At 30.2% G+C, this 17677-nt stretch overlaps 1 protein-coding gene across 1 annotated transcript; it reads right to left on the reverse strand.

Annotated features, from left to right (window-relative positions):
* Window positions 1-82: 82 nt before the first annotated feature.
* On the reverse strand, window positions 83-17234 carry LOC132944734 (membrane-bound alkaline phosphatase-like). Its single transcript, XM_061014217.1, has 9 exons — window positions 17051-17234; window positions 14264-14314; window positions 13710-13942; window positions 12504-12715; window positions 6913-7042; window positions 6653-6836; window positions 5998-6170; window positions 863-1118; window positions 83-713 (listed from the first exon to the last, which is right to left on the reverse strand). The coding sequence occupies exons 1-9, from the start codon at window positions 17148-17150 to the stop codon at window positions 520-522; spliced, it is 1533 nt and encodes a 510-aa protein (XP_060870200.1). The 5' UTR covers window positions 17151-17234; the 3' UTR covers window positions 83-519.
* Window positions 17235-17677: the final 443 nt, after the last annotated feature.

The following is a 17677-nucleotide window of genomic DNA, read 5'->3' on the forward strand; positions in this document are numbered from 1 at the left end:
TCAACTTTTTTAACGATTGAAAGAAAAATTACGAGTTAATTTTTTGTCATAAGTCATAACTCATAATTATATTTTTATATTTTTCACAAATCGAAAAAAAACCACAGCTTTATTTTTTTTTAATATCTTGATATCTAATGTTAACATAATATCTATGTTGATGACGACGACGGTTATAATAACAAAATAACCACATATACATATATAGTCTTATAATGTATCAATGAATGTCATAAATCATAAATGTCAATTACTGCTAGTAATTAATTTACTTTTTGTGGTGTATAAGTGATCAATGATTGCAAGGTCAAAACAAATAAATAATATATTATGTTAAACCGTAAAATAATATTTTAATGACAAAGGTCATCTTAAAATGAGCACAAAATAATATGTACAAAAATGAACAAACATCACAGTAACGAGCAACGGCAATATTACACAAAATCACGATATAATCACTATTGTAAAATGCGGAATACTGCATTTAATAACTAATACAAAATTAATATTAAATTATTATCTATCTGAGCACTTTCCTTTGCTGGGACCTATGCATGACGCGTATGACATGATCAGAGGCAGTACGTTCTGTTCGAAGCTTCCGACGAACAGATGGGCCCACGGGCCTCGAGCCCATACGGCCACGTCTTCACCGCCGTGTGTTTCCAGAGACATTGGCACCAACGACGGGTAAAGATCGAATTTATCACCTACACAGTTCGAAAATGCCGAAAGAAAAAAAGAAAAACATGATGTATGTTATTCGTGATAGGTAAAGTGCACGGTACGTGGGCACCTATATATTGTTTATATAATATATATTGGCTGTGGGGTACACCGAAACTAGTTTTTCACTTACCGTACTTCGATGGCTGTTTCTGGTACTTGTGGAACTTGGCGGATGGCCCGTTAGCGTAACTTAAAATTGAGTAACTTTCGCCGCCGCGGTCCACACGCTCGACGATCTTGTCACCTCTGGATGGATATCCGTTTATGGTCATCGTGTGCGAATGGTCTGATGTAACCACGATCAACGTGTCTTCAGGATCGGTGACTGTGTCCGCTACGTCCACAGCCCGAGAAAAAGCAATCGTTTCGCTTAACGCCATGTGTGCCTAATAGTAGATGCAGATATACGTTGTATTTTATTTGTGTTGTATTTTACGTCTAAGTTCAAATTAAATAAGTACTAAGATACCTTACAACTTTATCTACCAAAAAATTATTTTTATAAAATACACAAAAGCTCACAAAGTTATTAAAGAATAATAGATTACCGCGATATGCAGGGTGATTTTTCAAGCATGCTCACCCTATTTGTATGCTTAAATTATGCATATATTCAAATTCTGACTTTTGTAATTTTTAAATACACTTGATCATATTTTCGAATCCCTGAGATTTTTTGTACCACATAAGAATGATCCTGTGACAATACAAACTTCCGTTTTTCTAATAGGACCTCCCCCTTTTTCATTTTTAATTATTAAGCAGATATTTTTTTTTGAAAATGTTGATGTACCTATCGAAATCAAAATTCAAGCGAGTAGTTTTTGAGTTATATAACTGCGTTGTGTATATTAATTAAACTATATTATAATTAATTTCCTTTGAGTTCCCAGTCACATTGGGATATATATGGGCAAGACGCAAGAGGTTACCGATTATTTGGCCAAATCTACCCCTTATTCAATTTGCCCTTCTCTTACTTATCTACCCCAGTCTGACTTCATTCCTTTTTAAAATGTTATATATCTAATCTATGGTCTTCTCACTGGAATAACATACTTGCGGACTTTGTTTCAAGATATAGACATATAACACCCAATATCATCAAAAAAACTGTTTAATATCTATGGACCACACATAGTTCAATTTAATTGCCTACGTATATGAAATTTCTTACTACCTACTCACAGTCACTCTTTTAAACTTGGACTAAACGTCTCGCCTTTTTGTATACTTCATTCAAATTAGTGTATCTTCTGTGACGTCCCTCATGCTCTACAGGATAAACGACAAATTCTATTTAACTCTCTTAAATGCCTTAAGAGGACGTCGCATCTGCATATGTTGTCTCAGTCTTAGTTACGTACAACATATCAAATTATATTTGAAAATGCTCATAATTCACTTAAAAATTAAAATATCGTAAGAAAACAAAGAGAAAACACAACCGTAGGCCGTAGCCCGTAACTAACCGCAAATCGGTCCTAAAATCTTACAAATGTATTGAACAAATATGAACAGCAAAATATGTGAAGAGTGACTAAAATGGTTCACTTTCTGTGATGGAAGGAATATTTTTCTTAGTGTCTTCTTTTCTCCTTTGTCAAGAGGACCTGCGCACGCTTATATAGATATATGGCATAGAGTAACGAATAGGTAGAACTTATGGTTAGTATATCACCATAATGTCTAACACTCGGACGTCCAAAAAGGACCGCATAGGCCATGGCAGTGGCGCAACCAGGATTTATTGAAGGGGGGGGAGGTCCAAAATATGTATTTTACTACTGTTTTTTTGTTCTTTTCCTGAGTATATATATACATTTTAATTCTTAATAAACACAATTTGCCGGGTTTAAGGCCAATAAAAAAAAAACAATTATATTATTTACATTTTAGATTCTGAGTGGAGCAATGAATTTATTGATTTTACAATTATGTGTTTTTTTTTTAATTTTTAAATTTTTGTGTATGTCATCACCTTTTAGTACAGTAAAAATGCTTAGATTTTTTTCAACAGTACACGGAAAAAAACAAAACAGTTGTTTGTACTATAAAAGTAGTAGGACTGTACATTATAATTGCTATTGGGATACCTAGCTATAAGATTAATCAGATTTACTAAAATTGTATAGTCAAGTTATTATAGCTATTCGAACTGAAATATGCTATTTTAATTACATTTTTTAGTTAATTCAAACATTAAAAACTGCATTAACTGTAAAATAAAATAAACCAACCATAACTAATAACTATATTTCTATAGTAATAATAAGTAAATAATTTTAGTTATTTTACCTATTAAATAGTTATATTTACTATAATTTGTTTAACTATAATATTATAGTTTTTTTTTCCGTGTATCTTTTCTGATAGGAAAGTAAATCTAGTTGGTACTGTTGGTACTTTGGGGGGTCAAAAGTAAACATTTTCCTCCAACTAAAATGTTCCTTGGTGGCCTGGCCTAAATACATAACTGGTCGGCCAGAATTCAGTATTTACAACTGTTTGAAATGATTTTTCATTTAATTCTATTATTTATAGAACAATAAATTATGTCAAATTTTGAAATATTAATCTATAATTTAGATTTAGTAATAAACAATTTTTTTTTTTGTCAAATTTAAATGTCAGTTAGGTACTGTTACAGTGATACCTATCTGGAACTTACGTTTCCTTCTATAAATTGAGAAAGTGGGCATTGTTAAGCCTTAGTTATACTACGAAGTACGAACCTATTCACTTTGTTCTAGTGTTCTACATTCATAGGCGAGCGCAGACTCTAAAAACAGGTAGTGGCTATGTATTATCATCGGCTCTTTGGCCTTTAGTCAACCATTCTATAAATAATAAATACAACACATCTAAATTTTATATACCTATTTAATATTAATAATTAAAAATGTATGGTTTTTATGTTTTCAGTTCTTTTAATGTTTAAGTTATTATACGTTTAAAAACTATTTAATTTTTTTGGATTAACGTTATTATATTTTAGATTCTGAGTGGAACGATGAATGTATTGATTTTACAATGAAGTGTGTTTTTTTGTGTCTGTGTACACGGTAAGTAGTTGAAATAATGCTTCGATTTTCAACGTATCAGTATCTTGTTAGATGAGAAAGTTAAAATTGTTGGTGCATTGAGGAGGTCAAAATTTAAAATTCCCAGTAGTTTTCAAAAGCGCCGTGAAAAACAAAAGAAAAATTAAGGTAAAACGGGAATTTTTATAAAAATTTTTCACAAAATCGACTTTGGTTTTTGCTGTAACTTTAAGACCAATGACTGTAGATACATGAAAGTTTGACTGAATGTTTATATTAGCATTTTCTATACACCATAACATTTTCCAAATATTTTGAGCTGTTCACGGACATTATTAGTTACCATTTTTTTTCGTTTTTTTTTCTATAAATATCAATAAAATTTTATTTGTTGGTTAAAAAAGCTTGAAAATTGAATAGAAGGATCTTAGTATATTGTTTCAAAGTATTATTATAACTGGTTTTACTCTATTTTCAATATAGAATTTATAATGTATTTATATTGAGCATATTCTCAAATGCTAAGACATTTTCTGCAGGTTCTAAGTAAAAATTGACGACAAGATCGGACTGTTTTTATTGTCAGATAGGGGAAATCCCTCTTATCCAGGCATCCAACGACCAAATTACGCCAACTGGCGTAGACCCTACACTAGCTACGACGCCTGTGGCCTGTGACATCAAACATTAGAAAGAAAAACACAGATTCAAATTGTGCACGAGTACAATACTTATCCAAAATATAATAATTCAGTTACATACAATCAGTGATAATGCGAATACCAAGTTATACACATACACCCGTATAAATATAATATAATATTATTTAATAGTCACAACAATTTTACTCTATTTATAATCAATAATAATATTTGTGTATAGACAGCTATATTAAATTCGTAGATTGATAATGTCATTATTTTAATAATTATTGAGAACTTTCTCAAGATTGTAAACAAAAACAATAAAATTAAAAAAAATTTATTTCGTATTTCTATTTACTCTAAAATAATATTAATGGGTACAAAATCAGGGCCCCCAATTACCATTATTAAGCCGAGGCCCCGTCCGAAATTGCGGACTAGCGGTCCGGGCCAGTCCGACTCTGGTTATTTATTATATTATATCTTTAATTTTATAAATTATAATATATATGCATTCTGAAGTGCCCCGCTCTGATAAAATAGTAACGTATAGTAAAATTATAAAAATGTACGTATTCATCAATAACTTTTATAGAATTTGAATTCAAAGTTCAAAATTATGAGAGCATAATGCAATGACCTATAGATGGGGGCGGGGCCTCGGAACCAACACCAAGTGGCCCCTTTACAAGGTTTTAGCGGTACTGCACAGACGTACAGTGCACACTATTAAAATTGGTGAACGAAAATTTGCTATGTCGTACGTGTGTATAAGGCGTAGACACATATGCGAGTGAGACGTCCTCTTAATATTTCTTTCGACCTTGACTCTATTTTAAACACCAAATCTGTACCGGCTATAAAAATGGCAATCACCTATTTTTGAGGCTGGCCTTATGATATAGTCAATGTGTTGACGTAATGCTAATTCTATATTTGTATTTTATTTTATTGTAACTTAAGTTATTGTAGTTGTATAATAGTGGCTTTTAAATAAAATATTGTGTGTGAAGGATAGTATGTCTATGGCAATGGGTTAAGTAGACATAGGGGCTTAGACGATTTGAAAAAGTTAGTTAGATTTATTAATATAAATAATTTGTAAAAATGATCCAAGTATAATAAATACTACATCTAATATTACACATAGCCATATAGGTAGTTTTTATTTTTATAAAACCATATTTAAGGATTATTATCTTTAGTATTAACATTTTAATATCTTAGAAACTATAGGTACTCATTATAATTTTGATTTAGATACATCAAAATTTTCAAGAAAATCATCCACTAAATAATTTTCAGTAAAAAAGGGGGTTCTCGTTTGAAAATAGAAGTTTGTATTGCCACGGGACACTCCTTAAGTAGTACAAAAAAATATAAGATAAAAGACTATATTTTAAAATATAGTCTTTAGGTATATGCTTAAAAATTCTAAAAATCGGAATTTGAATAAATGTACTATTAAAGGACACCATGGGGGTAGCATGCTTAAGAAATCGCCCTGTATAGGTATATTATACATTATCCTATGTAGTGTGTAACATGTACCCGCGTGAAATGTTAAATGCACTTACCAAATTCTGATGATGCGCATGATCTATTCTGCCGCCCTCGACGAATAGTACATATCCGTTTTCGTTCTTCCGCAACACTTTGATAGCTGCCATAGTCATTTCGCTAAGTGATGGCTCGTCTCTCTCCACTTCCTTGGTGCCCGTGTAAGACATATGGCTCATGGAGAACAGGCCTTAAATTATTATTATTCAATTCAAATTATCCATATTATATTATTGGTAACAGTTTACTTCAAATGACAAATGCATCGATAGGTAGGTACTCGATATTTATAGTTTCTACAAGTATTGTACTCAGCTTATTCGAATTATACACCAAAATACCAAATTTAAAGTATATACCGGTAGGTAGGTAACTTTTTTAAAAATTAAAAACTTGATTCAAATTGTTGTTTTGAAAATATAGACTTGTGGTTGAAAAAAAATAAAGGAGTGGTATAGGCAATTTCAGAATTACATGAATCTTAATTTTTATAAAATAAACTGATACTTTTCGAAATAACGAGTGTTGTAACATCTCATATTCCCATGTATAATATAGGTACTTACAATACAAATAATATATATTCATGTAGGTACTATAAAATCATTAGCAGGACCGTCCTGAACAACAATTCATGATTGGAGGGGAGGGGGATGTATACTCATTAGTTACCCAACAGTTTATCCACGTCTTTTAGATTCACATCAGACAGTTCCGTTTTGTTTTTCACATATTCGTATATTCGGTGGTTCTTCATCATGCGCACCTTCCATTCGGCGATAAGGTCTCGATCGTCTTCTCGATTGCCGTTCATATTTTTCGGCAGGAACTCTTGTCGACCCCCACCAAGGATTACCTGAAAACCACACATTATTATAATTTAAAGTATCAGAAAATCTGAAGTCCGACTAAAAAATCGTTTATTTTTGTACATCCAACTCAATTCCGGGAGATTGAGTCACCAGTTGTTGAGCTATGTCCAAACAATCGTCGGGCGCACTGCTTTCCCAACCTCTGTTAGCCGAGTGAGCGTAACCGCCAGCCGGCGACGCGTGCGTTACTCTGTGGATGACAAAACAAATATTGTGAACGGAGAGTATTAAATCTAAACCAGGATAATTATAATTAAGGCTATATCGTCCATCTGGGTTGAAAAAATGTTTACAGTTTATGTTGCACGTTTTAAATATAACTCATCTAAATTCCAATATTATATTAACATTTAACGTCAACATTCAAATAATATATGTATATTGTATATATAGTATAATATACAAAAACGATTCTCCGCAATCATACTCATCCTCATTTTTCATTTAATAATGTATTTATTCAAATTCTGAATCGTTAAGTATACAGGACCATATTTCCAATTATTTAAATTATTTATACCATTTAAGAATGGAACTAGCTATATGTTATGATATCATAAATATCTGTGAACGATATGAACTTCTTTTTTAAAATGTCAACCAACCTTTTTTATTCGGTAACTAGCGAGGTACTTGTTAAAATGTAGATTAAGATACATCGACATTTTCAAAAAAATAATTTTATTAGAAATAAAATTAACAAGAAAAAAGGGGTGATTCTAATTTTAAAAATAATAAGTATAGGTATTTAGTATATACAGAGCACAAAAAACTCGTAATTCGTAAATCGTATAGAAAAATTATGTTTATACTATTAGTTATATAAAAATAATGTTCATAATATTGATGTACTACTAGGTATATTAGGTACTTAAAAATTCAAAAAACCTGTTAAAATAAATTAATTATTAGAGGAAAAATGGGGTTGAGCGTGCTTGGTTAGTCCAACAGAGGTATATAGCCCTATAGGCTATAGGTAAGGTGTGTCGTATGCATAATATATTTCATTACTCATCAGACTACCGATGGAGTCTTGGGGACTGCCGACTGGGGTCGTGTTTTCTTTAGATTTTTATGAAATAACGTAGAAACGGTAGTAATAATTACGTAATAATTATTATAATGACGTTTGACGTATAACTTAAGTTATAAGAAATCTTATTATCTAGCAAAATGTTTTAATATTTGTACTTTGTGTCTTTGTATTACCTATATTTGGCTATATTTATACTATACAATGATGTAAGTAGGTATCTATATCAGGTTTAAATCTATTTTTTCGTTTCTCTAACTAAACAAAAGTGAGGTATGTAATTGAACATCCAGGAATAATTGCAATATCAGACAGCTTCTGGTAATAATTATAGTAGGTATAAGTATATTATAGTACACGTGGGGCGTGTGTCTCGCGCGTATACTATTATAATACCCATCTATTATATGTTGCATTGTTGCAGTATTATTAAAAAATATACTTGTATAATATAGATGTATCTTCGTATGGGTCAATAATAAAGAGTTTATTTTATATTATCTCATTAATGGACCACTAATATATATACCTATATAACATAATATAATATAATAATACGTATACCTTATATTGTTAGAATAATAACGGTTAAGTATATAAGTAGACCGTATAATTATTACTAATAATTGTACTTTTTTCCTAGTGGGTGGTCTTTTATCTGGTAATTAAATCAAAAAATGTTCATCCCCCCTTTATTTTAAAATTTAGACATTGTGAAACCGGTCTAAATATGTCTTGTTTTGGCAAAAACAAAATTCAATCAAAAAAAAAAAGATGTAAAATTATATACAATTATTAATAAAATATACTATAATTCAATTAAAATGTATTTATGTTTGTCATGACTTTATGAGAGCTTAACTAGCTTAAGTATTATTTTACAATCGCAAAAAAACAATCTATAATTAAACTGTAGGGTTTAAATTTAAAAAAAAATATATTAATTGATTTCTGCAAATATACCCATTACTTTTTAGTTTTAGATTCTGAGCGGAGCGATGAATGTATTGATTTTACAATGATGTGTGTTTTTTTTTTTTTTGTGTCTGAGGACACCTTTTAGAGCAGTAAAAATACTTCGATTTTCTTCAACAGTACTTTTTCTGATAGGAAAGTTAATCTAGTTGGTACTTTGGGGTGTCAAAAGTAAAAATTTCCCAATAGTTTTCACAAGCGACAAGATAAACAAAAGAAAAATTAAGGAAAAACGGGAATTTTTACACAAAGTTGATTTTTTACAAAATTGAATTAGGTTTTTGGTGTAACATTAAAAAAAATGACCGTAGATACTTGAAATCTTCACTGGTTGCTTATATTTGCATTTTCTATACACTATAACATTTTCAAAATATTTTGATTTATTTCGATCTGTTTAAGGCCTTTTTCATTTTCCATTTTTTTTTAGTTTTTTTTCTAAATATATCAATAAAATTTTATTTGTTGGCTAAAAAAGCTTGAAAATTTAATAGAAGGCTCCTAGTATATTGTTTCAAAGGCAGATGAAAAATATTAAAAATCCTTAGTCACAGTTTTTTTTTCTAAGCATTTAAAGTTCATAAATTGACAAAATATGGAAAAATTAGCAAATTATTTTGAGTTAAAAATTCGTAAAAATATTTCTTTTTAAATCTAAGGTTTTAAAATGTAATACAAGATTCCTCATAAGTTTGTCTACCTTTATCAAAAAAAAAAATGTCTATAAGAAAGTCAAATTAAATTTTTATAAGCGTTTGAAATTCAAATTTTTACAACATTGGATATTCACTCGATTTCTCATGCAGCGATTTCCTTATTTTGTTGTAATTCAAAAACGAACGAATTTAGATACTTGAAAATTTCACTGAATGTTTATATTGGCATTTTATATACACCATACAATTTTGAAAATATTTTGAATACATTTTGAGCTGTTTACGGACATTTTCAGTTTTCAATTTTTTTAGTTTTTTTTTCAATAAATATCAATAAAGTTTTATCTGTTGGGCCAAAAAGTGTAAAAATGTAATATAAGGCTCCTGATTAATTAATACAATATCAGTTGAAAAATATTAAAAATACACAGGCACAATTTTTTTTTATAAGCATTTAAAGATCGAATTTTGACATCATTTATCAAATTTATAATTTAATAATTATTTTGTAGTTAAAAATTTATAAAATGTTCAACTTTTATAGCTAAAGATTGTAAATTGAACACAAGGCTCTTAGGCTCCACGTAAATAGGTTATATATAAATTACTTTATTCACAATAATATCATCAAATATACTTGGTAATATCATAGGCTGACTGACGGTTTTCGCTCAGAATCGTTTTTCTCATACAATGATATTATATCATTGAATTCAAATTTAACACTATAGTGATCCACTTGTAACCTACTGTACAGCAGAGCGACATCCACTTACCCGCCTTTTTATGATCATTATTTATTTATTAGCTATCTCGTATTTTATTCTGCAAATATGCCAAACCTGTTTATAGCCTTTTATAGATAATAGATATTGACATAATTTTCAATTGGTATGACTATAGGTTGTGTAGTAAACCAAAGGCTTCACTTTACTATAATATAATAAATATCATTGTAATTTGTATTCTACCTGTGACATTTAGTAATATACCAAATATCGAAAACACTCGATCGGCACCGAGACCGAAGACTCGGGATTGACATGTTTATTATATTGTAATAAAGATATCCATAGTGCTCCACCTATGATATTACGCGATGTACCAAAAATTCTTACAACAATCTTTTGCCGATTCCAAGAAACGACACGGGCAAATTGTAATTAAAAACGATACATCATATATAGCCAATATATAAAACAACACTTTATATTGTTCCTGTTCGCAAAACTAACTCGTACCTATACGAATATGAACAAGGACGATATAACAATAACAAAACCTGCAGGATCTGTACTTTTTGATGTACCTCCAAGTCTCTACTCTCTACCGTGTATCTATGTAAGTTAGGAGAGATTCTGTATAAATACGTGACTCTTTCCACTGCAGTAGCGTTAATCATTATAATTAGTCTACCATCCCACAACTGTACAACTTATAGTTTGGTCGTTGCGGGCCGTGCCTCAGCATCGCCACCTCTCTAATATTTTCATTCCCAGTAAAATATTTTAAAGGGCATAGCTGTTTTCGACCAAAAACGTACCCTTCCCTTTTCGACCGATTCACTTTTCGACCAAATTTAAAAAAGGTCCATTCCCTTTTCGACCAAAATTGTACACTTCCCTTTTCGGCCGATTCACTTTTCGACCAAAACAATACGTTTTGTAATATGATATGTAAAATAAATAAAATAATTGGTATATAATTTTTGTAAAATTGTGGCAATTATAATTTTAAAAATTATTTAAAGTATAAGTTACATAAAATGTTGTAAAATAAAGTATTGTAAAATAAAATATTAAAAAAAAATTTAAATATAAAAACACCTATTATATTATTAACATTAGTTTTGTGTTAATATGTCACACTGTGCATAATATTTTATAAAAAGAATAACATAATAATATACAATTGTTGTCAATAATTATTAAGTCTAATAGTAATGTATATAATATAATATTAAGAAAGATATAGTGACTTTCTACAATACGTATAACGATCAGTCTTGCAGGTACATACAACATACTACATATTATACTGATATAACTATATATTATGGTAGTAACCATCACAGTCGACGATCACCGATCGTATATAATAAATCATAATAATCGTAATAAAAAAAAAAAATGTTAATATATGGGTATATGGATATATTTTACAAAAATTATATATAAATTATTTATTCTACATATTATCATATTACAAAACGTTTTGGTCGAAAAGTGAATCGGCCGAAAAGGGAAGGGTACGATTTTGGTCGAAAAGGGAATCGACATTTTTTAAATTTGGTCGAAAAGTGAATCGGCCGAAAAGGGAAAGGTACGTTTTTGGTCGAAAATGGTCTCGCCCATTTTAAGATTTATATCCGAGTATTGTTGGGCCGCGTCCCAACACCACCGCTTGTACTATTAGGGCCTGTTTTACAATCATAGTTTAAACCTCGGTTACGCCTAACCCACTGATTTTACCGGCCGAATTCGGTGGTTTAACCTTAGTTTAACGATTGTAATACGGACACTAAGTCTATATTATCCAATCTTCTGTAAACGTAACTAATTTATCGGGCAGAGGCTTTTCGCTCTTTCCACAAATTTAAACAGTGATAATGCATATTATCCTTTGACCTTTATCTACAAATACTATTGTGTCTCCTTTGAACTACGCCTATCCCTCCTTCGCAAGTCCTGATCACCAACGTCAAGAATTCATTTTTATAAACGTTAGTGAGGGATCACTACAGCTATAGTTATAGTATTCACTTGGCATAATAATTTTCAAGAAAAATGTTTGATTAAATTGTTAAAACTATTATAGGTGATTATATAAGATGTAATTATAACTTTTTGATCCTGTTCTCAGAATCCAATTATATACCTATATGTACATAATATTATGTATATTCGTAATCAGGTACATGGGACATAGCACGCATATACCTATACTTATCCAGAACATGGGCAATATATTGATTTTCAGAGACTTACCTCGTGGTAGTGACGATCCCAGTAGACTTTCCAGCCACCTGAGCCCACCGCAATATCGAGTCAACTTGGTTTTTGGAGTCTAACGACGCTTTGCAGTCGTTTTCCCGGACGGCGCCCGAAACGCCTAACGTGCCTGAATTCGCCTTGACGCCGGTCATGTAAGCAGTTGACGAGCAAGCCGAATCGGCCACTTGTTTGTCGACACAATACGTCTATATGTATATATATAGGTATATGTACATACATAAATATGGAAAAACAGAAATAGGCACACGTGCAAAAATATTATAATATTAAACAATCCTAAGATAGAAGTTTGTCACAATAAAGTATAGGTATAACATAATATATCGTACATGTACAATGCTACACAGTGGCGCATTTATGTTGGGTGGGGGGCAGAGGAATTTCAACCCCCCCCCACCGAGACGATTTTTATTATTTTGCTTAATGCATATTTATTTTTGATTATATTAATATACTTTCACATTTTAATGATTTTAAAGTGAGGAATTTAATATTTTCCACTCCAAAAATATGGTTCACAGATACGCCACTGATGGTACAATAGTACAATATATATTTAATGATCTTGTCATCCTATATATTATCTATTAATACCTATTCTTTCAATGACGACAAGGTACCGCATAAATATGTTACCGTTGGTATAGATCTAAAATATTTGCAGGGTTTCATTATTTTTACTTTGCTTTAGCTATCTACACTAGAGTCTAGAACTCTAGAACTAGGGTCAGCAATAAGTGGTTAGGGGGTCCGGATGATTTGAAAAAAAAACGTAACGTCCAAAAGACCTTTTTTTGCTTAGCAAGTTATTCTAGATCTACACAGGAAAATAATGAAAAAAAAATTATCATTTTTAGTGGTCCATTTATTTCCTCTCTGCCTACTATACCGACCACTGGTCTAGAATATAGCATTATGGTGAAATATAGTTTGGTACCCTTATATAATTAAAGTCTAAGACCTGCTGTTGTAGGCTTAATCGTATCCAAAACAAATTCCTCTCCCCCCCATGTAAGTATACTTAATTTGTAATACATGTGTTGTCTGTGACTCGTGTCTTCAAAATCGAGTATTCGCGCTAAGACTATATATACTCTCTCCTCTTTACTCCTCCAGGGGATCGGGTGTAAACGAAGAGATAATACTACATTTTATAGTACATAATATAATATAACGTACCCTGACCAATCCGGTGTATGGGAAGTTTTCAAACGTCAGCGATGCATTACCGTCCGGGAACGCGCTGCCGGATGACTGTTCCATGTGCACCCTGGCTGCGGTCACAGTTGCTATGGACATTCCGTCGCCTAAGAAGAACACTATGTTTTTGGCCCGACCGACGATCGGGTTCTCTAGCTCTTTGAGCCGACGCCCCAGGTCAGACATGCCCCGGTTCATCCAAAATTGTGCATCTATATAGGTAGGTGTATTACGATAGTTTTTTTTAAAATAATTATTGATCATTGAAGTAGTATACATGCATCTTTAGTAATAGTTAATGCAAGTGATTTAAGATATATTTTTGGGCTTGGTGTGGCTAAGTTTAGTGTAACTTATTTAATAACGAACCTGCGTGGCCTGCGCTGTAGTAGATATCAATTTATAAAAACATTTGTATGTTACCTGACTTAATTATTGTAAGATAATATTATACGATCTGCAGGTCCAGTAATATGTTTGATAATTACCATACAATATCCAAAAAAATGGTCTTTTTGAGTATTTGCACTTACCGTATTCTCGTGTCTGCTGTAGAGGTCGTCCCTTGTCCGCGAAATAATCATCTGGAAAATCAAATAGAACCAATTGATGCGAAACGCCCATCAATGTCGATGTGGGTATTTACCTACCTATGCCTATGTCGTAATCTTATGCCAATCGATATGTAACGATTGACCCCTAATGCAGTCATGGGTGCAAAATCATAGGCGATATTATAGGACCGTGTCAATAAATGAAAATGACTGGGTAGACTTTGATTCTGACGACCTCGCTGCCGTCAAAATGTGATAATCACACGGGAAACGGAATTAAGGGGAACCCATTGATCACTATAGGTATATGTCTTGAGTGCAAAGAACTGAAGTGTATAGGTACTATATATTGTACAGCTAAATATTTAAATTTACTGATGAAAGTAAAATATTCTACGGCGTATTATTAGCAGTGGTGCTACCTACAAACAAATCGTTGTTTTCTTAAATTAATAATATTTTTTTTCTGTATGACTTTTTTATAACTTTTTTACACCAATATACCGACATTATACTCAATACTGTAGCTACTATATAATACACTTGTCTACATTTTCATATTTTTTCGTAATTTAATGAAGTGCATATTTTATTATAATTATTTATATATATTATTAAGTATTAACTATTGGTATAAGGGTTAATTTATACAATTTTCAACGAAATATATTATGAAATATTGGAATAAACTTATTTAGATGAGTAAAAATTAAATTACCATTTCATATAAATGATAAAATTTTAAACTTGATAGTTTGGATGTATTAATAGGACGACACACCCGCATATTGCAGTGTTGTCTGCTTGTCTCCGTCTTATGAATGTGCCACATAGCAAATTTATGTGTTCAGCAATTCCAATTTTGTGTCAAAAGATGGGTTTTTTCATAGGTAATTTACAATAATTTTAATTTAAGCGAGTTATGCAATTTCTATAATTGTAATATTTTACATATACCTACTCATATCTTGCTTAAAATTTTAATAATTGTAAAAAAACCACGATAAAGCACAGATAATTGTCTTACTTTTAAGTTTGATAATACGTCAATTCGTTCAGTTATTAAACCGTATGACATAAAATTAGAACGGCTGAACGTAAATTTTGATATATTATGCGTTGAGGGAGACAAAACACTAGATACGTCCTCTTAATAAATTTGTGAACATTATACATAGATTACCTATAAAAACTGTAATGACGTGATACTTATAAGTTGTAATTTAGAACTGTAAATAGCTTACACTAACTAAAATTCCAGACAAAAAATGATTAGATAAAAAATACCATATTACATACGACATAGGTACCAACTATACACGCGGAACTCATCAATAGTGTGGACGCCATAAATGGGTTTATACTTTATTATATATATATAATATAAATGCAAATGTCGACAGTTTATTGTAAAAATAATTAATTCAATATGTATATGTAATAGACACATTACACACAATATTCATAATTAAAAAAAATTTCATTTAATTGCATTTATAGTAAAATAATAATCTAAACTATACTGTCCTTATTTTATTTTTAAATATATTTTAATATAAAATGTATATAATGTATATCGAAGTTTTATACGACTAGAATCCGACAAGGATATGATAATTCCCGAAACACAAATATATCTAGTAAACCATAGATAGTATAACGTCATTAAACGTTAGAATAAAACATTATCACTCGAGTTTCGATGTATACACTATACACTATACACTTTAAAAAAACATACATATAATAATAAATGCTCTTAAAAATTATAAGTGCACTAAAAATCTCTAAAAATATTTTCCTATCAAGATTTAAGTTTCTTAAACTAAATTTTTAATTTTGAACAAGATATTATAAAAGTTGACATTAAAATTAAATTTATTCTACCTACAATAGTGGAGGAGTTTTTATGTAAAGCATTTTATACATTTTCCTTACAAAATTATGCACTTGATATAATATATCACACGCGTTAAAAACTCAACGATCTCAAGAACATTAAAATTAAATTATAATTCCAAAATTCCAGAATTAAAAAAACTAACACGTAAGTATAAGATAATAATGAAGATAAGTAGAGGTTTATCGTATATATCATATGACAATGTGATAAGATTGGAATTTGGATTCCTACCTACGTATGAGGTATATCGGTATATTATATAATATATTATTATGGTGTATAAGGTGTAAAATGATCTACTGTAATAATATACTCGCGAATATAAGTTTGTGTTATTAACTTCCGTTTAAAACTTTTTAAGTAAGTATGTACCTATTATGTACCGTTAAGTCGTTGTACGATTATTGTATAAATATAAAAATGGAGAATATTCACATCTATAATATACATAGCATATTACCTACGTTTCAATGCATATTATGTAATATTAATTTATTATAATAATTAATATGTCATAATATGAATGTATAATCGCAAATTTACAATTTTAATACATATTTGTATGGACTTTTTATATAATATTAAAGTTAAAAACTTAAAAGAGATCTGAAATTTTATTCAATACCTATATAAAAATATATTGAAATAAATATATTATTAATATAATATATATTTGTATACTATATAAATTATATAATATAATACACATATTACTGGCGCCAAAAATATAATAGAACACTAGTAAACTAGTAAAGTATTATCATGCAATTGTCAAACTATTATGTTATGAATTTTAATTTAAACGAGGAATATTTCGGTCATATATAACACCTCTATATTATTTTTAAATAAAAAAAACTTACCGATCGATGACTTGGACTTTGGATACGGTTTCGTCCGAGCAACCGTGTAAACAAAAATAATAAACAAAATTATTAGCAACATAAAGTAAGAGGAAATCATGTTAACGTCTCTATAGAGACCTACGACAATTTCTTGAAACTAATCTGTGTGGCGTGTCCGGTGTAAACCGAATGACTGGGAAAACTCAAAACAGTATCGTACATTCGTACACCATGTTGTCATATTATCTGCAAATCGTAAACGGTTGTGAATGTATAATCGAAGGATTCATGTAAAATTAGACACAAGGACTAGTTCACTGGTTTTATAATATTATTATAATGCATTTTTTTTATGACAATATTATAATAATTGTTGTATTAATTAATAAATATTTCAATATGATCCTACGTTAAAATTTATGTTGCTAGGTTATTAATTTTGTTTTAGTAACTTATACAAACCACATTTATCATAATGACAATGTACCTGCAAATATTTTGCGGTGATTAATCTTGTACATATACGGCTCTATTATTATGAAAATTGTTTAAATGAAGAATTTATAACTTTGAGGTGTGTTAATTAAGTAGGTGCCTAATCAAAGGAAAATATATTTTGTGGTTGCTTTCGTGTATATTGATTTG

The sequence above is a fragment of the Metopolophium dirhodum genome, chromosome 5, assembly GCF_019925205.1.
Source record: "Metopolophium dirhodum isolate CAU chromosome 5, ASM1992520v1, whole genome shotgun sequence".
Lineage (NCBI taxonomy): Eukaryota > Metazoa > Arthropoda > Insecta > Hemiptera > Aphididae > Metopolophium > Metopolophium dirhodum.